The sequence below is a fragment of the Drosophila tropicalis genome, unplaced genomic scaffold (genome assembly GCF_018151085.1).
Source record: "Drosophila tropicalis isolate 14030-0801.00 unplaced genomic scaffold, ASM1815108v1 contig_859, whole genome shotgun sequence".
NCBI classification, from domain to species: domain Eukaryota; kingdom Metazoa; phylum Arthropoda; class Insecta; order Diptera; family Drosophilidae; genus Drosophila; species Drosophila tropicalis.
Genome location: NW_027173353.1, coordinates 13434630 through 13458343, shown reverse-complemented (window position 1 = coordinate 13458343; position 23714 = coordinate 13434630). Strand labels below are relative to the sequence as shown.

The 23714-nt window shown below is 35.7% G+C and overlaps 2 protein-coding genes and 1 long non-coding RNA gene across 5 annotated transcripts in view; 2 read left to right on the top strand and 1 right to left on the bottom strand.

Moving 5' to 3' along the window:
- The window catches only part of Cadps (calcium-dependent secretion activator 1), a 121217-nt gene extending 107950 nt beyond the window's left edge, over positions 1-13267 (bottom strand). Inside the window, 4 exon segments of the mRNA XM_068296871.1 lie at positions 6019-6186; positions 6246-6366; positions 12061-12432; positions 13002-13267. Of these exon segments, the coding sequence (XP_068152972.1) occupies positions 6019-6186; positions 6246-6366; positions 12061-12389 (618 nt within the window). The 5' untranslated portion in view covers positions 12390-12432; positions 13002-13267.
- On the top strand, positions 3915-4493 carry LOC137583170 (uncharacterized). Its single transcript, XR_011033376.1, has 3 exons — positions 3915-4085; positions 4178-4278; positions 4365-4493. It is a non-coding gene; the product is annotated as an uncharacterized lncRNA (long non-coding RNA).
- A 411-nt stretch (positions 13268-13678) lies between the features above and the next one.
- Positions 13679-23628, top strand: Dyrk3 (Dual-specificity tyrosine phosphorylation-regulated kinase 3). 3 transcript variants are annotated; one of them, XM_068296544.1, is made up of 7 exons: positions 13679-13766; positions 14035-14273; positions 14336-15859; positions 15979-16868; positions 17013-17619; positions 19917-20309; positions 22753-23628. In XM_068296544.1, the coding sequence occupies exons 3-7, from the start codon at positions 14464-14466 to the stop codon at positions 23052-23054; spliced, it is 3588 nt and encodes a 1195-aa protein (XP_068152645.1). In that variant the 5' UTR covers positions 13679-13766; positions 14035-14273; positions 14336-14463; the 3' UTR covers positions 23055-23628. The 3 variants fall into 3 exon arrangements, with proteins under 3 accessions (XP_068152645.1, XP_068152644.1, XP_068152646.1); XM_068296543.1 differs by having other exon boundaries at positions 14035-15859; XM_068296545.1 differs by lacking the exons at positions 13679-13766; positions 14035-14273 and having other exon boundaries at positions 14811-15859.
- The last annotated feature ends 86 nt before the right edge of the window (positions 23629-23714 follow it).

The following is a 23714-nucleotide window of genomic DNA, read 5'->3' as shown; positions in this document are numbered from 1 at the left end:
CAATTGTCTTTGTTGGTTTCGCTCATCTCGTACCTCTTGTAATTGTGATGCACGTAACTGCGCCATTCTTACACGGACATCTGCATTACTTTGTTGCCTTTCTGCATCTGATCTTATTGCTCTTCTATCTTGCATGCCTCTAGATCTGTTTGTTTGACGACTCAAATTAGCCCCCCTGCGTGTTCGTGGCATTGTTGTAATAAATCAAGTTGGAAAACTGATTGGTGTATAACGTGTATTATTTTCTTGATCAATAATTAGCGCAGCGAGTTCGGTCGCACTCGAGTTGTAACAACGACTGAACTCGAGACGCACAATTCTTGTGCGCGCCTTCCACCGAACCACACTCGGCGACAGCGACAGAACGCTGGCGCCCCGCTAAAACGGTTCTTCTTAAACCACAAATGCGCCGCCATAATGATGAAATTACTATTATTGTGAAATACCCGAAAACACAAACACACACTCTCACACTCACGCACCGACATACATATGTGTATTTTGCTCATAACATGAGAACACTGAAAGCTGAGTGAAAAATTGTGAGAGGACAACGCATGCGACAGAAGCCGATTTTTGCATTCTTCTTTCTGTCGCATCCGCAAACGTTTCTTGCTTGTATGCAAGTATTAGTGTGTTAAACAAATAAACATTTATTAAAATTATTTAATTATTTATTATTTGGGTATTAAAAATAGATGTTGGCCGATTCTCAGTCCTACACGATCTGCATAAAAAATTTCGTGAGAATCGGTCGAGCCGTTTCGGAGTAGTTTGGTAACAAACACCGCACTCGAGAATTTTATATATATAGATTTCTCATTTGAAAAAAAAAACCAGAGGGCCGGGGCTAACTTCGACCGCGTCAAAGTTTGTATACCCTTGCAACTTTTTTGTTAACTCTTTCCTTACCTATTAGCCATCAATGTGGAAGAACGTTTTATCTAAAAAGGCTTATGTTTGCGAAAGAATGGCCTACAATCATAGGAAATAACGAAGATATTAATCAAAGTCACTGTTTTCCACCGATCGTTCCTATGGGAGCTATATGATATAGTCACCCGATCTTTATCAAAATCGACACAGTCATTAACAGATATATTAAATTAAGAAATGTTTAATTTGAAAACAATCACGTTAAAAGTAACGAAGTTATTTACAAAAGTCACTGTTTTCGACCGATCGTTGCTATGGGAGCTATATGATATAGTCACCCGATCTGGATCAAATTTGGCACAGTCGTTTATAGCGTAATAAACTCTCTAATATTAAGTTTCACGATAATAACATAGCAAATAACGAAGTTAATGAGAAAAGTCACTGTTCACATGATATAGTGGTCCGATCCGGCTGAATCCGAGATATATAACCCCTGCAGTATATACAAGCCTACGTGCAAAATTTCAGCTCTGTAGCTCTTACGGTCTAGGAGGAGTTTGCGTTGATCCAGACGGACGGACGGACATGGCTAGTTGAACTCGTCTCGTCGTGCTGATCAAGAATATATATACTTTGTATGGTCGGAGATGCTTTGTTCTATGCGTTGCACTCTTCTGACCAAAATGAATATACCCTTTTTGCAAGGGTATAAAAATTGGAAGAAGTAAAGCATGATGATTTTTGTCTACGCCAATTCACTTCGTTCGTCAGTGCATTATAGTTATTGTTTTTTCCAACTCCTGCGCGCGTCGCTTTGTACTTTTCGTTTCTTTGTTCATTCGCGATTGAATTTCGTAGGTCGACATTCAAACCAGGAACTGTTGAATTTTTTCAAATTTAGTGTATACAGTAATAAATCAATTTTGTTCTTTTTAGAATCCAAGCAAAATCCGATTCCGGATGAGCCGGCGGAGAATGTGCTAAGACATTGGTTGGCACAAGCCAAAAGAAGTAAAGCAATAAAAAAAGTAAGAAAAATGTAAATATACATAAATATTAAAATTTAATGTAATATATTTAAGAATAAAAATAAACAAATTTAAATGTATACATATGTTATTAAATAAAAACTAATGCGTGTTAAAAAACCAAATCAAATCAAGTTTTTATTTATTTTTGCAAAAATGCGGGGATATTCCACCGACAATGTCGCCGCAATGTCGATTGTAAATCCGAGCTATAATTTCGATGGGACATTGCGTCGATATGTCGCCGCTACTTCGATTGAAAAATCAACCACTATTTTGGTGGGACATTCCGTCGACATGTCGCCGAAATTTCCGTTGAACACACGAGCGACTTTGTTATTCGTCTTCAGAGGAAATTCCGGCGATATGTCGCCGAAAAATCGATAGAATGTCCGAGGCGCTAGGATACACAATGCTAAATGTCGCCGCAAATTTGTATGGCATGTCCCCTGAAATTCCGAGGCGGCATCTGAAAAATTGCCTCGGATTTTCAGAGGAATTTGCGGCGACCGGTACTGAAGGGTAAGAACGCATCAATCGCGTGTGTTTACCCATACATACGCAAAAGACAATTTTCTTCATTTAACTCAAGCAATCGATCAGTGTTTGATTTGAGCGAAATGAAAACAGGAATGACTGTCTCGATCAGAGCGCGAGCGAGCTAAGTCAGTCGCGACAAGAACAGTTTCTGTCTGAGTCTTTATTATTGTGTCAGTCAAAGACACTTACTATTTGCAGACAATGGAAAAGTGTCAACAGTTATTTGCGAGCTATGTATGTGGAAAAGCCGTCATGAAAATACATAAATATTATTTGATGCTGCATTTTTCCTATTCTTGCCTTTTTTTTTGTCAATTTTTTTCAAGAAATTGTGTTTGCTCAATTCTTTTCGGTAGCCGAAGTGTTTCAACGACGACATTGGGTAGTTCGGGCACCGTCGGCTGGTCTTTGCATGTCGACGCCGGCAGAATTTAATTCTGCCGACGTCGGTATAGTCGACGATGCGGCGAGATTGTCGACCGGGGACATTTGGTACTGGAGGGCTACGTCATAACTCATCAACAGAGCACATGCATACACACACAGACGCAACGCTACATGAACTGTATGTGCATCAGTGCGTTGCTTCGCTTAGGGAATGAGGGAAGAAGAAGAACAAATTGTAGTATTAAGAGTAAAATTGTTTTGCTTGTATATTGATGAATTGAGTTGCAGGTAGGGTTGTGAAAATGTGTAAAAAATATCGTATCGATGATTATCATTGTTTAAAAATATCATCAGGTCTTTTGCGATATTTATCACCAAAATATATCGATATATCGGATATTTCTGATTTTTTTCTATTTCTCTATAAAAATCTTGAACCCCCCAAAATAACATTAACTTTAAATGCATTCTAATTTTTGTTTATTAATTAATAATAAAACAATAAACTTTTTTCAACTAAAGAGATCTTATGGTTGAAGTAAGGATACAATAAAATAATAAAACTTAATGACTTCATTTCATTTTTTAAACAATGAAAAATTAATTACAGGTTTATAGAGTGGTGTAAGTAAAATTAGATATATATGTATGTAACATGATTTTACCTCCAAAATTCTTTTTTTAAGGATTTCAAAAAAACTCTTTGTTTTTTATGAACATCTGTCATGCGGCTTCGCGTGTCGTAGACAACGCATTTTATGGCGGAGGCCAGCCGCTCTGAAGGAACCGAGCTACCTGGTGTTATAAGGTAACTCATGGCCAATTGATTTAATAACTTTTTATATAAAAGTTTTTTGCCGCGCTCATCTTTCTTTAAGATTTCTAAGTGAAGTGTGACCAGCCATAATATCAAAAAATATATTTCCAAATAATATCGATATGCGATATATCAGGGGAAAAAATATTTCGATATAAATATTTATTTTTTTTGTAAAAATATCGATATATTTTTACATTGATATATTATCAACAGCCCTAGTTGCAGGGAAAGATATTTTAAAATGTAAAAATATTATTGCCAAGGACTGCAAGGGTATATAAACTTCGGCATAGCCGATGTTAGCTTCTTTGATATTATTATTTTGTAATAATTTAATTTTTTTTTTTCTCAAAATAAAAAAAACATTAGCAACTGATCTGGATATAATTGACTTTAAGAACAGCATTACGTCGGAAAGTCAAAAAAGGGATGTAAGGATACAGCTGTTATATGAAAATCACAAAATTTTAATTTTTTTTCATATGTATCTCTCTCTGTATCTCTCTTTATATGACATCTCAAGTGGCTGGAGACAACTCTCTCTTCTGAAGAGACACAACCCGGATACGAAAAACCAAAAGGTGAGACTTGGAACCTATCTAAAGGTTTTGAACATTTTACTTGGTAAGTAGGTTAATTGTTGAAAGCAAAAGCGTTAGTTTTGATATTTTAATCATTTCGTTTCTAATAATAACTCCAATTTTTTTTAGGAAATTCAAAACACTTCCCTGGGACAGCCAGAATGGGCTTTACAATGCGATGGCCTGAATTAAAAATTTGAAGCAGCAGCTGCCAAATTATCTTAATAAAGAATAAATAAAAATCCAGAGGGTCGGGGCTAACTTCGGCCGCGTCAATGTTTGTATACCCTTGCAACATTTTTGGTAACCCTTTCCTTACATATAAGCCATCAATGTGAAAGAACGTTTTATCTAAAAAAGCTTATGTTTGCCAAAGAATGGCCTACAATCATAGGAAATAACGAAGATATTGATCATAGTCACTGTTTTCCACCGATCGTTGCTATGGGAGCTATATGATATAGTCACCCGGTCTTGATCAAATTTGGCACAGTAGTTTATAGGGGTAAAAAAACTCTTTAATATTAAGTTTCACGACAATAGTACAGAAAATAACGAAGTTATTGAGAAAAGTCACTGTTCGTGACTTTGGCGTTTGTATGGGAACTATATCCGAGATATACAATATATGCAGTATATACAAGCCTACATTTAAAATTTCAGCGATAGTCAAAAAACTACAGGAGGAAATCGGTTTTTTCTAAATTATGGGGGCGGAAATGGGCGTGGCAAAATATGAAATTATATATACTCTGTGTTGAGATCTCGAGATCGCCTAGCGACATTGTCCCCTCAGTCCAGTCCAGACCAGAGGGAAAAATTTCACAGTACCGGCGACTAGAGGGACAATTGTCGCTCAATGGTCCCGTGCACAAGACCCCGGCGATTCCCCGGCGACCGGTACTGAAGGAAATCGACATAGGCCTGCCTTCGTCGTTTTGTAGTCTGTGCTAGACTAAATTATTTTCGTAGCTGCTTGGCCCTCTCCCCACTTTACGTTTTCATTGAGAGTACGAACGTTTGGGTTTTTTCCCAAAGTTCTCTGGAGTTCCATGACTAGGCTAGCGTTTGTAATCCAAAAATCATGCGATGCACAGCGATGCAATTTGACGATTTTAAGTGATAGAGACACAAAGATACATAAGGACATTTAAGACGGGTACACAGAAATCCTACGTTCTGATTTAATGAAGTTATAGAAGATCGCGGATATGCTTAGGATCGCGAAAAAATTGGAGATTAGTCCTTATAGCATTGTTAATTTAGCACCTATAAATTTGACCAAGCTACTGCATAAAAAGATAAATTCGTTTAATACACGATTTTTTAAATCTTTAATAGCATTATGTTCTTCAAGTTGAGTAACAGTAACTTAAGTTTAGTAAAGTTTGTCTTGCGAAAACATCGGAATCGAGTTGGTGTCTTTTACCATAACCCGACGAGAAAGGTCAATGGTTACATTCAAAATGGGGTATAAGAGCAAAGTTGGAGAGAGCTAGGTATTTTTGGAACCAATAAACATATTTTATGGGTTGGCCATTCCATTTTTGCCGGGCTGTGTTAAAACATATTATTGATTCAGTTAATATAAATATTTTTAAACAAAACTTTATGTCAAAAGAAAATTTCTGGAAAAATGATTAATAATGAAATCGAATGATCAGATTTTTTCGCTTTAACACAAGTAAATGTACAGCCGAAAATATCCCAGCCCCATGGGTTGAAATATATAGATCTTCAAAGATTTAAACTAGCACTTTAACATTAAAGAAATCACATGTACCTGGAATCGTTGTGTAATTACGTCCAACTGTTGTTTTGTTATCTTTGGCTGCCGCTTTGTCATGTCAGTGGGCTGCTTAGCATTGAATGGATACGAAATACACCTTGAAATGAACACGTAAAGTTGAATGCGTCGTTTCCGCTCTTCCTCCTCCCTTTCATGTTTTTCCTGTCCGACGATATCGAAAAAATAAAAATGGTTTTCAATCTGGTTTTAAGCGAACTTACATGTGGATCTCCTCCTTCGTGCTTTTCACTGGAAATGGAGGGCGATGGGGATATAGGTCGAGGCAGTGAATTCGCCCTCGAAGATCCAATACTTTGGTTTAGTGTTTCTTGCGACACGCCACTAGATGACAATAGCAACGTTTGATTATTACAATGGATTACCTTTTGAAACTGAGCATCTAATGATGCTCCTGTTCGTGCACCGCTACTGCTGCTGCACAGGTGCGACGGAGCTTTCATCATTTGCAAGTCGACACTGCCAACAGCAGCAGCTAGCTTGTTCTGCTCGGCGTGACATGGGTGCAATCTTGGTTTTGATGAATCAAATTGGTATTGATACTTTTCAAGTTGATACTTTGACTGTTTCGGCTGTTCATGTTCATAGTATTGGTGGTGTGGATGATGGTGATAAGAATAAGGATTTTCTTGCTGCCTATGCAGATTTGTTGATACGCTTGACTGTTGCAATACAATTCTACCCTTGCCGTTCATGGGGTGTTTATAGCTTGAATTACATTTATATGACCCCATTGACATCGAGTACGAGCCGGGACTGGAACCGGTCAGCCCACTACGTAATGAAGATGCCACAATTGATGGTTGATGTGAACCGAGTCAGTTTTTGAAAGTACATGCCAATTTAAATCCAAGCCCAAACGTGAACCATTCACACAACAGCCATTTGTATATCATTTTAATTCATATGTGCAAATAAGTTAATGCGTAGCATGAATGTATATTATTATTTTTTTTTTTTTTTTGATTTTGTTTTTATTGCAATTTTCAGATTTACGATGTGCCAATTCGGATGCATTCATACGTGTGCAGGAATTATGATTTCGATAAACCAAAAAAACATGAGAAAACGAATTAATTTTTCAAACATCAAATTAAAATTTTTAAGATGTGGTATAATTAAAAATTGGAAACATTCTTTTAGAATCTTTCTTTAATCTTTACTTATATTATAATAAGACTGTCTATTACAGTATCTAAAGATGACAGAAAATACTAAGTATAGTTAATGCCGCTGGCCATCCCCTTTGCAACACTGATCGCACCATCTTGGAAACACGAATTTAGGCAAAGTCGACCAACCAAGTTTCATATTGTAAGCTTGAATATATTTTTTATGATTAACGTTTTTTCAGCTGTTCCCAAATTGGTACAGCACTTAGCAAAATTCGTTAATTCACAAACCTGTAAATTTTTCTATGGATAACCTATTCAGAAGAGTGGTAACATTGTAAAAGCAATGTATTGTCTATGTTTAGAAAATATTGGCCAGAAAATGTTTGCATACATATGTATGTCTTTAGAGTGGCCGAACCAACAGACATTCCGCCCTTAAGGCCCACATAGTAAAAACGTTAATACGTTAAACTTGGCTTTTAAGCTACTTTTAACCCGGGTAGGAATGTCAAGATCGGCCCACTATTTCATATAATTATAGAAGAATAGGTGAACATAGGTGAAGATATTGGAGTATCCCTATGAAATTTACTAATATGATAGTTTTATATATAAAATATCAGATCCCGATTTTAATCAGATCGGATAAATAGAACACAAGTTACTGTCAATATAAATACCCTCTGCTCAAGCGGTGCCAGCACGTCATTGCTCGAAGAGCATACGCATATACACACAGACACAACGCTAAATAAACTGTATGTGTATGCGTGCCAATCGCGTCGAGCATGTTAAAAGGGATAGGGAAGAAGAAGATCAAGAAATGAATATGATATTCGGAAGCGTTTGTTCGAATTGAGTTACAGAAAAAGAGTTTGGAACATGTAAAGAAATTATGGGCTAGGAGTACAAGGGTATATAATCATATTATATTTTTGTGGAATACAGTGTTGTACAAGAAGCATAATTTTACGATTAAACGGGCAGAAAATTTGATTATTTTGATTATAAAACAATTTAGAATACTTCCATGCAAATTAATCTGTCCTGATGAAGGTTATAGGGTCCTGAATGCTATGCGCACATTACCAACTCTTTAGGAGCATTATGGATTTATGGCCTTAAAATTATAAAAGACGAAGCTTTAGATTTGATATTCAGTGAAAGAGCTCGTCGCAATCGATCAGAACCAGTTACATGTTCAAATTTTTGAAGCATATGTAGGTATCTACATACATATATGTATGTTTTTAAAAATGACAAGTCTACCTTAAGGCACTTCGGTAAGCACTTTCTGACCAAATATTATTGGCGTGTTGCGTTAATTTTCATTGGCTGAAAGATGCTCCAGTAGTAGATTTAGATAATTATGTATGAGTCAATTATACAGTTCATTACCGCTGATGTCACAAATACAGATTTTGCTTGCTAGCACCAAACCAACACTCACGCTTCTATGAGTGCACAACACAAACGTTTTGAAAAATTTTTTATCGGATTCAAGATTTTTGTACATCTAGTTTTTACCCTGACGTATTTCTTCACTTGAGCAAAAAGCTTTTTTTCATATGAAAGTGTGATCCCTAATTATGGGGACCACAAGTTGCTCCGAGCTCTGACCTAAGGGCACAATTTTTTTTTCAAAAACAAAACGTCTATGCCAAAGTTTATATACCCTTGTAGTCCTTGGCAATAATATTTTTACATGTTCAAAATTTGTTTTCTCCAACTCAATTCATCAATATTCAAACAAAACAATTTTACTCTTTATACTACAATTTTTCCTTTTTCTGCCCTTATTTCCTAAGCAAAGCACGGCGCGCATACACATACAGTTTATGTAGCGTGGCGTCTTTTTTTTTTTTTTTTAATTCGTTTATTTGGTAAAAAAGGAATTACAAATAGGTTAACAAAAAAGAAAACAGTTGGCAACCAAGAAAGATAGGTTTAATCGAAAGAAGGAGAAGAAAGTGGGAGATTGAAGATATAGGAGACTGCGGGACCGCCTGGGGGTATTGCATCGCATTGTAGCGTGGCGTCTGTGTTTGTATGAATGCGCTCTGTTTATGACCTATGACGTAGCAGTCAGCAGGCCTCGCTGTCGGCAGAGCTGGGAGCACAGCCGATTTTTTTATTGACTGTAACTTGTGTTCTATTTATCCGATCAGATAAAACTTTTGGGATCTTAGGTTTTATACCCAATATTATCACATAAGTGTTTCACCTACTTTTCTTATAAAACCACATGATATAGTGGTGCTAACGATTTTCTTACTTTATCTTACCCGGGTTAAAGGTAGCTCAAATACCTAGTTTCATCAGAAAAGCTCTTAAGATAGCTCAGTAAAACGCATACGCACCGCCGGACAGACTGACAGACCGACATCTCTATATCGACTCAGCTTCTCATGCTGATTAAGAATATACATACATATATACTTTATGGGGTCGGAAACGTCTCCTTCTGTGCGTTACAAACATCTGACCAATTTTTTAATATGTACCATCTGCAAGGGTATAAAAACTTTTGCTAAAATTAAGCTTAATATGTAATATACACAGCATTCTTATACCATACACCCATAGGGTGAATTGTATATTAAAGTCGCCAAAATGTATGTAACAGGCAGAAGGAGGCTTCTCCGACCCTATAAAGTATATATATTCTTGATCAGGATCAACAGCCGAGTCGATCTAGCCATGTCCGTCTATCCGATTTCCTCCTGTAGTTTTCTGAGTATCGCATTCATATTCGGCAGACTAATTAATCTTATCTATTTCTACCAAACTACCAAATTTTATTGAAATCGGACTAGAAACATGCAAAATATTTTACTAAGCGGTCCACAAGGCCAGAATTGGCCGTTGGCTGTTGGCGGCGCTAGATTGCTCGTGTGTTCGTAGAGTGAGCGAGATAGCACATACTATGAAACATGTAAAAACAATTTAATAGACATACATTTGGTTTTCGAAATTTGAAATATTTGTTTCACCTGGTGTATGGTATACCCAAGTCGACGAGTCGACTTACTTGCTTCATTTAATTCTTAAGACGGTATTTTTATATACATAAATCAGAAAATAACTTTTATGTAAAGTTGGCTGTTGGCGGCGCTAGAGTGCTCGTGTGTTTGTAGAGTGAGGGAGATAGCACATGGTATGAAGCATGTAAAAACAATAGACATACATTTGGTTTTCGAAATTTAAAAAATTTTTTTCATCTGGTGTATAGTATACCCAAGTCGACTAGTCGACTTACTTATTTAATTTTTTTTACAAAGGGTCAATATGGACCTTCAGGTCTTACTAAACCAATAAGCCTATTGCATCTCACTGCAGCATAAAGGCACCCTAACGCCCCACCAGCCCACGGCCAAATCCGGCCTTATGAAAAAATGTTTATATGCATATCTTGGCTATTTTCCGATTTGGATAAAATTTGGTATGTTGCTGGATATTAATATGAAATTTGCGTGTGCCGGAATAGAATAGTCTTTTGAATTGTAATAATCCGATGTTGATAAAATATGTAGCTATAGGATATGGTAGACCGATTCTAATCAAAATTGGCCATTTGTAGCAAGTAATTTAGTCAATGCTCGTGAACTTAACGTATGTATGGAATCTATATTATATAGTGTTCCGATCCGCCTGAATCTGAAATTAACAACCCGTGCTGCCTGTAGTATGTATGTATGTCATATAAACATACTAGAAAATAGCATGCAACATCCCCAGAGTGCTCTAGCCTAAACTTGTACTCTGTTCCTTCACGAACATTAGACTTTTGACAAAAATTAATAAACCCTTTTTGCAAGGTATAAAAACTTGGTTATAAAAACTTCGGCATGGTCGAACTTAGCCCTGGCCCGCTATTATTTGTTAAGCCTTTTTTAACCGCAGTCGTCACAGAGAAAAACGGAAAAAGTCAATTTCCCGCAAAAGAACGGCATACAAACTTTGGCTGAAAAAAAAAACCCGGACGCATGTAGCATGCCTACTTATTATATGTTATTAAATTTTATACAAATTTGTACTCTATACCAGACTTCATGCAAAATTTCAACTCTGTAGCTCTAATGGTCTAGGAGAAGTTTCGGTTCGTCGTGCTGTCGTAATCGACTTAAGGATTTTACAACAAATATCTTCAGTGAAGTCGATGCGCTATTTCATTACCAGTTGTCAATTTTATTTCAGTTTACTTCAAAATTTTCACAGATTTAAATAAAAAATATAAAAATAATAATAACATTGAGTTGGTCATTTAATAAGGATTATGATGATGATGATGATTTTGAAGGCACGACTTTAATGGTTTTTTTTATGTGAACTCTGATGCAAAACCTAAAAAATTTGGACTCAGCACAAAAAACCTCGGCACCTGACGACCCCAAGAAAAAGTTGTAGGTCTAGTAATCCTTATACATATGTATAAACGGTATGCCACAGACTTTTAACCAGGAGCAAAGTTACATTTCTCGTCAATAGAAACCATATACATACATATGTCTGTATGTATGTATCTACATTAACACATTAAAACTTTTTACTAACATTATGTATACAAAAATCGCATGAAAGCAGAATTTATGTCTTAAATTTTTTGCCGCCAAAGTATGTAAGTATTTGTGTATTTGTAAGATTGTGACAAAAATTAAGATATGTCATATGTACATATGTATGTACCTTTTGAATCGTATATGTATGTATGTATGTACATACATACATATGTACAAATGTATATACAAAAGTACATATGTGCACCAGCGTGCAAAATTTAAAGTTCTGTTTAATTAAATAAGATAGTTGAAAAGTACCCTCTTAATTATAATTTTTAAACTAAAATAAAAGTGAGTGCCCTGCATTTTTAAATAATGAACCGTAGATTAAGATATACACAAACCTGGGTATGCCATTATTAGGAACCTCAAGACATGCACTACCACCATCAGCACTGCTAGTAATCGTCTGTTCATTTTTGGATGAAGCGACGACTGCTACGGTACCACCTATGTTCGCAACGTCTCCCCGAGTAGACATCCTATGATTCCCGGCGAAGTCACCATTAGACCCAGATACAGGTATATTGGAAATTGAACCAGGACCCGGGGCACCAGCCGTTGTTGATGTGACGCCGCCTACTTTATTTGGCGGGACCATACGACCTTTAGTTTGCACATTAACCACTGGGTCGTCATCGCCCTCCTCTTCACTAGAGCTGGGGTCAATCATGATTGACGATTAGTTGTCTCAATCAGATTCAAACGTTAACGACCTAAAAGCAAAAAATTCAATAATATCAGATTACGGCAATTGCTTATATGTATTACATATGTATGTATGTATGTACATACAATCATATATCCCATATATGTATGTGTGTACATATGTACATACATACATAAGTGAGTGAACTTGATCATACTTGTTATTTTTTACACGGTTGCATTTCTATTTGTTAATCTCTAAAGTAAACTTTTTCACACATTTTTGTATTGAAGTTTTTTTTCTAAATAATAACGTATGAATTTTATTTTTAGAAACTGCAGATTTTTTTAAAACAATTATTCGTTTTTGTCTAGGATTATTTGTAATATACACATATGTACATACATACATATGTATGTATATATGTATGTATGTTCTACATGTGTACATACATACAAACATACATATGTAGTTAACGGTCCGCACCCCCTTTTATTCATACATATGTATGTATGTATGTTCTTATGTATTTACATACATACATATGTATGTATATACATAACATATAAGAATAAGCTCACCATGGCTCTAAAACAAGGGTGGAAAACCAAATTTATCAGGAGTAAAAGTGCTTACGTTGGGTGGGGGGAAAATAGTGACAATCCGAAATGCCAAAATTGCTAAACAAAGCCCTTTTAGTTTAAACGTGACCGTAAAATTTTAATTATATTAGGAGTATACTGTCTTTATGCATCTTGATTGATTAAATTTTTTTTAGAATGTATTATTGTAAACAGGGTGCCATTGCTAAGTTTTGACACGTACTTTATGCACTATGTAATACATACACACATTTGGACTAATAAGATTTGACAAACTGATTTCAAATTAAAACAAGACGGAATGATTTTCAAAATCAAGGTTACGTTTTTAATACTGCAGCACTATATACACATATATTCAAATAAATGAAAATACATGAATTCAATATTTAAAACTGAAAATTTAAACACACATACACAGACAAGAGGTAATCAGTAAACTTAAAACCAGAGTGGCCAGACAGGAAGAAATACGATTATTTTATTGACCCAAGGCTGTCCCGTTATGTCACGGAAACGGTTTCGATACACACACATATGTACATATGTATGCCGACAAAAAAATGTATTAACTGATATCGTTTTAACATGTGTAGTCTACCTTAAATATGTTAATATATTATGTAAGAAGTACATTCTCAATTTTAATGTTGTTTCAAAATTACGATACAATACTCAAAATAGCGATTTCCGTCTATCGACTCATCGATGCATGTTTATCGATATATTTATGTATGTGTAACACTGCGTCTGCGTCAATTGATTGAAATTTTTCAGACCTAGAATGGTGCAATCAATGGTAAGCACTTTAAAAAAGTAAATACTTTCTTACATTAGTCGTTCTGTTTGCTTTTCGTAAACCTTTCTAAGATGAAACATAAATTTTGCTTTGTATGTTAATATCAATCAATGCTTGCATGCATCGTGACAAACAGGCATACATACATACATATGTACATATGTATATACATATGTACATACCTACATCCAAATGTGTATACAATATGTGATTAAGTATGTGTAAAGTTGAGTAATTTACAATGAAGTTTTTCTTTTGTACATTTTAGAGTAAGTCCCTTGCAAATTGAACATGCAAGTGTATATTTTGGGACCGTGTCTAGCCAATATAATGTTCACACCACGGACGTACAGGAATTGGTAACGTGAGAATTTCAGCATAGAGAACTGGTATTTGAATGTGGAATTCGGATCAGGAGCAGACGTCATCTCTGAATTGGAGTAAGAGTCCACATAAATTAAGTGCAAAGACGAAAAGCAAAAGCCTTGAAGAGTGCTCATATATAGGGTTGGTTCAACAACAAGGATTAAATTCAAGTATTACTGCAAAGTCACTTACGAATTTTTTAGGCTTTAATGTATTAAGCGGCATTTGTGGTAGCCGCCTTCATCACAACTTACAACTGCGAAAATCAGAACAGCTATCTTACTATTCGTCGCCACAAGCAGAACCAGTCGACTTTCCACAGTCGCAGTTGATGGTAAGGCCAGAAATAAAGCAACACCTTAACAGCAATCATCGACTTCTTAGCCAAAATCACCATACTCATCAGCAAGAAGTTGACACTGGCTCTACCAGAGCTAGCTATGAAATATTCCACCAAAAACGATTGAGCAACTACGATGTGAGCAAAAAACAAACCTGCGTTCAAAAAATCGCGTTATCTTCCAGCAATCAGTTGGAAAATACCAACTTAGATTTAGGCCACTTTAAGCATCCCAAGTTAATCAACAAGGGTAATTGTGATTATTGTGAATGTGTGGACAATAGATTTGGCATCAAGAACGGGATTAATCGAGGCAATATTTTGAATAACACTTACAGTGCGCACTTGTTTGATGACTATAACAGGAAGAAGTACCACAGCCGCAGTAGGAGTACCTTTTGGGCGACACACCAGCAAAGCAATAAACAGTGTGTCGAAAGGTGCGCGGGTTCACTGCAGTCAGTGGGAGAAGACGTTTTTCTAAAAGACAAGCAGCAGGCTTCATGCGATAATGTTACGACAATCGCTTTTAGTGTGGCTTCAGTTGACTTGGATACCAGATTTAAATCGCTATATCAAACCAACCGATGGAGGCAAAGTTCCCTCTCTAATCAAAATGAATTTAAAGTAGAGAGCTTGGAGTTTCTACAACAATCTGCGATTGCGAAGAACGTAAACAACGATTTGGATGTCCATCCAAACATAGTGATGCCAGCGACGCATCAATTAAATCAGTTCACCTCTAGCATGACCCAAAAAATAGTGGATGTGACGTCAATATTGAGTGTGAGATCAAATCCAAAAACTGTTTCCACCACTTCTTCTGGTTTGATGAGGCACCAAAGTTCTGAAGAAAAACGAGGTCTTCGAAGATCTTTAGTAGATATTTCTGACTGTGAACAAAGCGAAATTACTGAATTTTCGCCAAATTACCAGAATCTACCATATACACCTAAAAAACAATTCAGCCAGAAGCAGGAATCAAACTGTTTAAACAATAATCAATCCGGCTCTGAAATTGGTAAATCAAACAACAATATGGTAGGACCACAGCCTAATAGAATGAACAAAGCGGATCTGGATGTGTTTGGAAAATCAGCATCGCACACGGCTTCTACCATTGACATGGTAGATATGCAAATGAACACTCCAAATCAAAAACAGGACCAAGTTCCAGCACAATCGCACTTAAAAGTTAGTCCGAATAACCAGGATCAAATTAAAAATCGCCCTTGCCCAGTGTCTGAAGAAGTCGTTCATTACTTGAGCAGCAGTTACGGAGCATCGTTACGCCTTCCGCCAGATGAAAAACGTGATTTGGATCCGGCACACGGAATCTCAAATTTAATTGCCGATGGCCAGAGTGATTCAATTTCTATAAACAAGAGTAAAGTATCCATTTTGTTTTATATACATATTTAATTTAATTTTTTCTAGTTGATTTTTGAATTTTGTTAGAATTATATTTTATTAAGAAACTACCATCTTTGTAATCTGTGTTTGCAGCGAAACCAAAAACTTCAACTACCACAGCCAATTCGGACTATAGCTTGTGTTTAAATGTTAAAAATTCAAACTCACATAACGAAGGAGTTTCTAAAGAACCTCTCTCTTCGGAGCCACTTTCTGTCAAAAATGAGCAAACAGCGTGTAGCGGAGACTTGGTGATGAGCGTCGAAGGTGATGCTTTCTCATTCCATGAACAGATCATCATGTCTGGTCAGCAGAAATGCGCATTGCACGAAAAACCTAAGGCACTTGTAGTATCGCCACAGCAAGTGATGATTCTTTACTTGCATAAGCTGACGCCCTATGAACGGACTGAAATCTTAACGTATCCACAGATATATTTTATTGGAGCTAACGCTAAAAAACGACCCGGAATCTATGGACCAAACAACTCGGACTACGATAATGAACAAGGCGCTTATATCCATATTCCACATGACCACGTAGCTTACCGCTACGAAATGCTCAAGATAATCGGAAAGGGTAGTTTTGGGCAGGTTATAAAGGCGTACGACCATAAGACCCATGAGCATGTCGCGCTAAAAATCGTGCGCAACGAAAAACGCTTTCATCGACAGGCACAAGAGGAAATACGCATTCTCCACCATCTTCGGCGACATGACAAGTACAATACCATGAATATCATACACATGTACGACTACTTTACTTTTCGCAACCACACATGCATTACATTCGAGCTCCTCAGCATTAATCTGTACGAGCTGATTAAAAAGAATGGTTTCAAAGGATTTAGTTTGCAGCTCGTGCGAAAGTTTGCACACTCTCTATTGCAGTGCTTAGATGCGCTCTATAAAAATGAAATTATCCATTGTGATATGAAGCCTGAAAATGTACTGTTAAAACAGCAGGGGCGCTCTGGAATAAAGGTATGTAGGTGTATAATTTATATTTTGTGTTTTGGTAAGACTTGACTTATGAAGGAGTAACAATAGTTCAAGAAATGAAATTTTATTGTGTAAACACAACTTATCCAACAATTACATTTATCTAAAATTATGTATCTGTTTTAGGTCATTGATTTTGGGTCGTCTTGTTTTGAAAATCAACGTGTCTACACCTATATACAATCGAGATTTTATCGTGCTCCTGAGGTTATATTAGGCGCGAAATATGGAAGAGCCATTGACATGTGGTCATTAGGCTGCATCTTAGCAGAGCTGCTTTCAGGTCATGCCCTATTTCCAGGTGAAAATGAAAGCGATCAATTAGCTTGCATAATCGAAGTACTTGGAATACCTAGCAAAACATTGCTTGCAAACTCGAAGAGGACGAAAACGTTCTTCAGTCCAAAAGGGTATCCACGATACTGCACAGTAAGGACAATTTCTGATGGCATGGTTGTACTAACCGGTGGCCAGTCCCGTCGTGGAAAGCCACGCGGACCACCATGCTCAAAGACCCTCTCCAAGGCACTGGATGATTGCAAAGATCCACTTTTTCTTAATTTTATCCGTGGTTGCCTGGAATGGGATGCTGACAAGCGACTAACACCGTCAGAGGCACTAAAGCATCCTTGGCTACGCCGTCGTCTACCTAGACCGCCCAGTAGTACAAACGGTGCTAGCGCCGACGGAGGAATTAGTGGCTGCATTAGTGGGGACCAATCGCCAGTAACAGGTAAGCATAACAGGTAACTAAGCAAGAAAATAATATCATAACTAGTTTCGTGGCTTTTGTAAAAATAGAACACAAGGTAGGGATCTAATTGATATTATACCCAAAGGAACAATATAGATGCGTTAATAAAGAATGTTTGTGTTAATTTTTGTGTAACATTATCGTCCAATACCCCCTTACAAGTTTTGGCATTACCTTTTCCAGTGTCACTATAACAAACTTTTTGTACAGATACTCATATAGTGTGCAATTTTAGTATTTGTTTGTACTGCAACTATGTGATATAGTCAACTGATTTTGATCATATATTGCGAAATATTAGCTAACTATGTTTCTTGCATGTTGCCGAACTGTGTAAAACTTGAAATGGTCATTAACTTGCTAGAATAGAATCGCTTGCTTGGATTATGATTCAATTTAAAATACAAAGGATAAAGCACAAAGAAGTACAAAAAAACTTTCCTATTTTTATGAACATAGACCACTAATACTGATTTTGCCACCATAATTAGCCAGCAAGTTGCATTATTTATGTACTTTTGCAAAGACTTATTAACTTTTGGTCAGAAATGTGCTACTCATAGAAGCAAGTAACTTCAACCATCTTTATATATATATAAATCAAAAGAACGTTTATTGATGTGTAGCGAAGCACACTGGGCACATATATTAGGGGTGTCTTTAGATCTATAAGACCAAATGGATGTTTTAAAAATCAAAGAAGCTAACATCGGCTATGCCGAAGTTTGTATACCCTTGCAGTCCTTGGTAATAATAATTTTACATGTTCAAAATTTGTTTTCTGCAACTCAATTCATTAATATACAAACAAAACAATTTTACTCTCATATATGTAAATTTCATAGCATACTCGATTTTTATGAAAATGTTTCTTCTAGTTCTTCTATTATATAGTGGTCCGATCCTTATGGTTTTCATACTTTATTTTTGCAGGGTAATAAAAACCCGCGAAAAAAAATTTCAGCCCGATAGCTCTTAAGACGGCTGAGTAAAACGCGTACGCACAGACGGACGGACAGACGGACATGGCTATATCGACTCAGCTTCGCACTCTGATCAAGAATATATATACTTTATGGGGTCGGAAACGTCTCCTTCTGTGCGTTACAAACATCTGATCAATTTTATAATACCCTCTGCAAGGGTATAAAAAATTAATTTTATTTAAATATTCGATAATCCATCATATCCTTTATGGATCTAGCTACTTCACATACCAGGGCGTTTGAACCCGATAACAACAGGACTTCAAAAATATACAATACAAATAAATGCTAAATATTAAAATCAGAGTTGGGATTCGAATCATAGCAACTTATTGCCTTACATTATAACTCATTCAATTCGATTTGTTATGTTTTAATGTTGTGGGACTGAGTTTTACGTTAGCACACTCATTCACTTGAAGTCGATTTTCAAAGTCATTCATTTCGTTTTGAACTCATCACTGTACATACTGCTCGAGTATACATACCAAACTTCTGCAACGTCTATATGGGCAATTCCGTAAAAAGCTCAACTAGGGGATCCAACATGAAAAGCCAAAATCCTATTATTCTTTATTAGGAGTTCGTATATAGTTGAGTTTGTATATATCATGACTTTTGTATATTTTATAGGGTTATTTCGTTAAAATTTTTACCACTTTTAGAGTTCTGTTAATGTTTTCTTAGTTCTCTACCTAAATTCGTAGATCAAATTAGTTATTTGGATCGCTGGAATATTTTTGCGTGTATTTTTTGCTCATATACTATTGTAATTAGTAAAATTGAGTATGTAGCTGCATTGATAGCTGCACTGGATAATCCTTTAAAAAAAAAAAGATAAAGCCAATTTGGAAAAAATCATAAGTACAAATAAAGTTTGACATTTTTTATTTATGCAAAAAAATTTAAAAATTCGAAATTCTCACAGAATTTGTCAATTATTACCAATGGTGTTTTTAGTAGCGGAGCCGATCTAGCCATGAGCGGCTATTAGGCCATCCACCCACTTAATTAAACAAAAAAAAAAAAACGATTATCTGCACCTAAATTTGGCACACTATTTTTATAGTATAAACGTTTTTCACGTTTTTTAACTAAGTCATAATAGCGGAGTTGCCTGTTGGCCGGAGGCGGTTCTAGAGTGCTCCTGTGCTTGTAAGAGTAAGTTAGAATTTCTTTATACATATGTTGCACTGTTTGCCTAGGTCATCTTACAGCTTAATTGTTTTTAAAAATAAAGTTAATTTTTAAAATTAATGCTTATCTATTTTCACTTTTAATATTCACCAGGCAATAATCCTGCTCCGTCCTCTACTTCGGCTTCCTCAACCATGGAAAGAGAAAATAGTAATTGCAGTGGCCGAACTAATATATGCGGTATATCAGATACTAATGCCCCTGGTGTTCTCGGACCGGAGTCATTATGCTCGTTGTCAACTGCCTCAGTTGCACATACTACGGACATAATAACTGATACGCTAAAAAGAACAACCATTAATTGTAGCTGCACATTAGCAGCTAGTATTTCACCGCATTTAAAGCTGACCTCTACACACTCTGCTGATTGCTGCACAAGCAATGGTCTCCGCGGGGCTCAACGTGTTAGTACAACGCCTGGATTCCCACAGTCATCATTATCGTATATGTCAGTGCTTCACAACACTAACCTAAACGGAAATGAACGTAAGAACATAATAAACGACACCTAAGTAAAGATATTGTAAACCCTTTTTAACTCGAGTATGTAAAAGAACTGTAGGCCGATAATCGAACGCATAGATTCAAATTTGAACATATCTTCAATTTGGAAGCTTCCTTACTTATTTTATTGTTTTATTGTTCGGTTCCTAATTAGGTTGTCTTGTTTTGTAAGGTATACCGCTAAGTTCGAAATATAGTTGAAAATGTTTTGATCAGCATGAAGGTTAATATAATTTATTTTACAATGATACGTAAAGATATAAAACTCATCAGTATCCGTCTTTTCGTTTCTCTAGACTTATTCTGATCTTATTCAAATTGTTAAGAACCATTATTAATGTGTATCACATATTCAAATCATTATATTGTTCCCTCAAGTTAAAATTATTTTTTGCAAGCAAAATAATTTTATTATTGCAAGAAACTTAATTGCTGCTGTACGTAATTAAGTGAAGACTCAATATTCTTTAAAGCAAGGGTAAAATTGCTCTTTTGTAAGAAACTTACCATACTTTGCACACGCATGTATGTATGTAGGTCTGGCCAGACCCTGCAAGCGCAAAATACTCAAGAGTGATTTGTGAAATTTTAGCTATGAAATTTGGAAAATATCTTACGATAGAAGATAAGAAATGAAAGAGGTTGACGCTGTTATTATCGTATTTATTTACATTTTTTTGTTTTAAACAATACACAGGTATTTTAATATTTAACCACTTGCATATAGATTTTCCATTGAATACAAGATAAAATGCATTAAAATTCAAAATGGTTCTATACATGATCTCGACGGACCCAGTGCAAAGTAAGGTGTAAAATTTTAAACTTGAATTTTCATCCATTTCCATTTCTTTCTTAAAATCGTTACCTTTAAATCAATTAAAAGTACAAGTCGCTAGCTATGGTAGAAATATGTTAAAATCACGTTCGAAGTCGAAAATGGTCTATCCAGACCCAGGTGTACAACAGCGGGCTGAAACAGCACCCTAAATTTCGGGCAGGTTCGAATATTGCAGTTAGAATTAAAAAAAAGTCATTTAGCCCAGGATGGCCTGGGATGAGATTTTTAACCTACTATGTCTGAATAATTCCAATATATATATTTGATAAAAGGTAACCTGAAAACCATAGAAAACCGTCAGTGTTCTACAAAAAGAATCAAACACAGATGTTGTTGGGCATATTTTATGTACATATTTAAATGAGTATATTTAATGCATCTTAATCTTTTTGTGCGAAGTTAATGTTGCAGATTACAAATGGGTGTTTACAACACCTGAAAGTGGGTTAAGTGTGGGTAACCTCCATTTTAAGTCGCTGCGTAGCTGGTCTTGCCCCATAATGGCCATGTCAATCTTAAGATCTTTAAGATAAAATAAATTAGAAGTCTAAAATGATTCATAACATTGGAGCTTGTTCGAAGAGAGCTTGTTATCAAACAAAATGGGAGTGCTTCTTTTTGACATTAATAATAACGGTCCCAAAAATAGAAGCGCATACCACAAATCCAAAATAAAGCGGAAAAAAACGAATTTTAACCCTTTTCTTTTTATAAATATAAACTTACTGTCAGCGACAACCAGGACATCAAGTTACAAAAAATAACACCACAGCCTCCTCATAACGCCTTTTAGAGTAAACCTACGATTTGTCTCCAAAATTATTTCACTCTTTTATTTAAGTTTCTTAGGCAAGTTTGGTATAACCTTAACTCTATCAAGCGTCATCAAAATATTCGTACAAAACAAAATTTGTCACAATTAATTTCGTTTTTCTCGAAATCATTGTTTGTTCTGAATTCAAATCCATTTCATTTCCAATACTCTGTTTCTATGCGTTTGAATCATTATTGTAGGCTAACATCTATAATATGAACCGCACAAGCTGGTGTTACAAACTGTCTGTGTATTTTGACCGTCCGACATTTTGTTTCATAAAAATATATTTGCAATTGTCAACTTGTCTGAACTAAATTCTATTGCAAAACAGACAAAATAGTACGTTAGATTTGTGACTATTCAAGGAACTCGAAACATAAGCAGATAAATCTTTGACAAGTGCCTTGGCAACTACGATGTTTTAGTGCAATAAACAAATTCTAGCCAAATTTGTTATTATTTGTACAGAACTCCAAATTTCTTGTCTGGGCCCTTTTCCACATGGAAAATTAGTTTGATGCTGATTTTAACAGGAACACGAAGTTTTTTATTAAAAACGAGTTCTTTAAAGAATTACGAAATAAATTGTTGTATGTTAAGGCATAATATTGTTATTATAGAAGGTGATAACTGTCTAATTTGGGGGGTTTCGTTTTGTACTCCTATTTTCAGTAATTATTTCAGTGTACTATAGTTAATTTTAAAAAAATGTATGTTCCATAGTTTTTGTAATGTTCAACTTGCAATAATGAAGTGTTTAATTTCAGGATTGACTACCTACTCGAACGCTTCGTTAACGCATTTGGAACCAGTTTCTTCAAGTTTGGGTTTATTAAGTGCATTTGCTGTTGCAACGGACACGCCAAACTCGGCCACTTCTACTTCCGCGTCTGTATTGGATTATTCTACACCCGGCAATGAACAGCAGCCAACTCCCACGTCCATGGTCGGCGTTAAAATCTATAAACCTTTTGCAACCGACAGTGGTCCTACAGGCACAGCTGAAAATTTACACCACAATCAGTATCAGCACGTACGCAACCTACGAATATCAACTAAAGATATGTAGCAATCTTTGGCAAATATGCAAATTCTCGTCAAATGAATGTTTGGAGGCAGTTCAATATGTTGTTAGCCAACTTAGCAACACACTGCCATACAAGTGATAGACTTAAGGTAACTCAATCGTGCGCATTGATAAAAGTGCACTGAGGCACCAAGCGAGAAAGCCTTGGCATATATACTCATAATCAGATACGGCAAAGATCTCAACAAAAGAAAACTAAACAAAATGAAATTATACATTTAAATAACATAAAATCATCTTGACTATAGGGTTGCATTACATTAAATGAGCCCAATTACACTATGTGTGTTTTATTATATAACACTTACCCACAACGAAATATTGTCTCAAATTTGACGAACAATTTTTAACCATAAGCTAAATTCTTCGTTAAATAATTTACCTACATTATTTAACGAATTCCTGACCGTACTTTTTTTCTGTCTTTAAATATTGGACTTCTATGAAATTTCTAGCATTATGTGTTGCCCTCAATAGAATGTCTGTGCCAAAGGACTATTTCTATTGCATTCATTGAAAGAATTGACACCACATTTATAAATGTATGTAGCTAAAATTGGAATTTTTTTGATTGATTTGTGCACATATAGTATAACATATACATATGTACTAGTTCCTCATTATTCTTTACATAAGTTAACA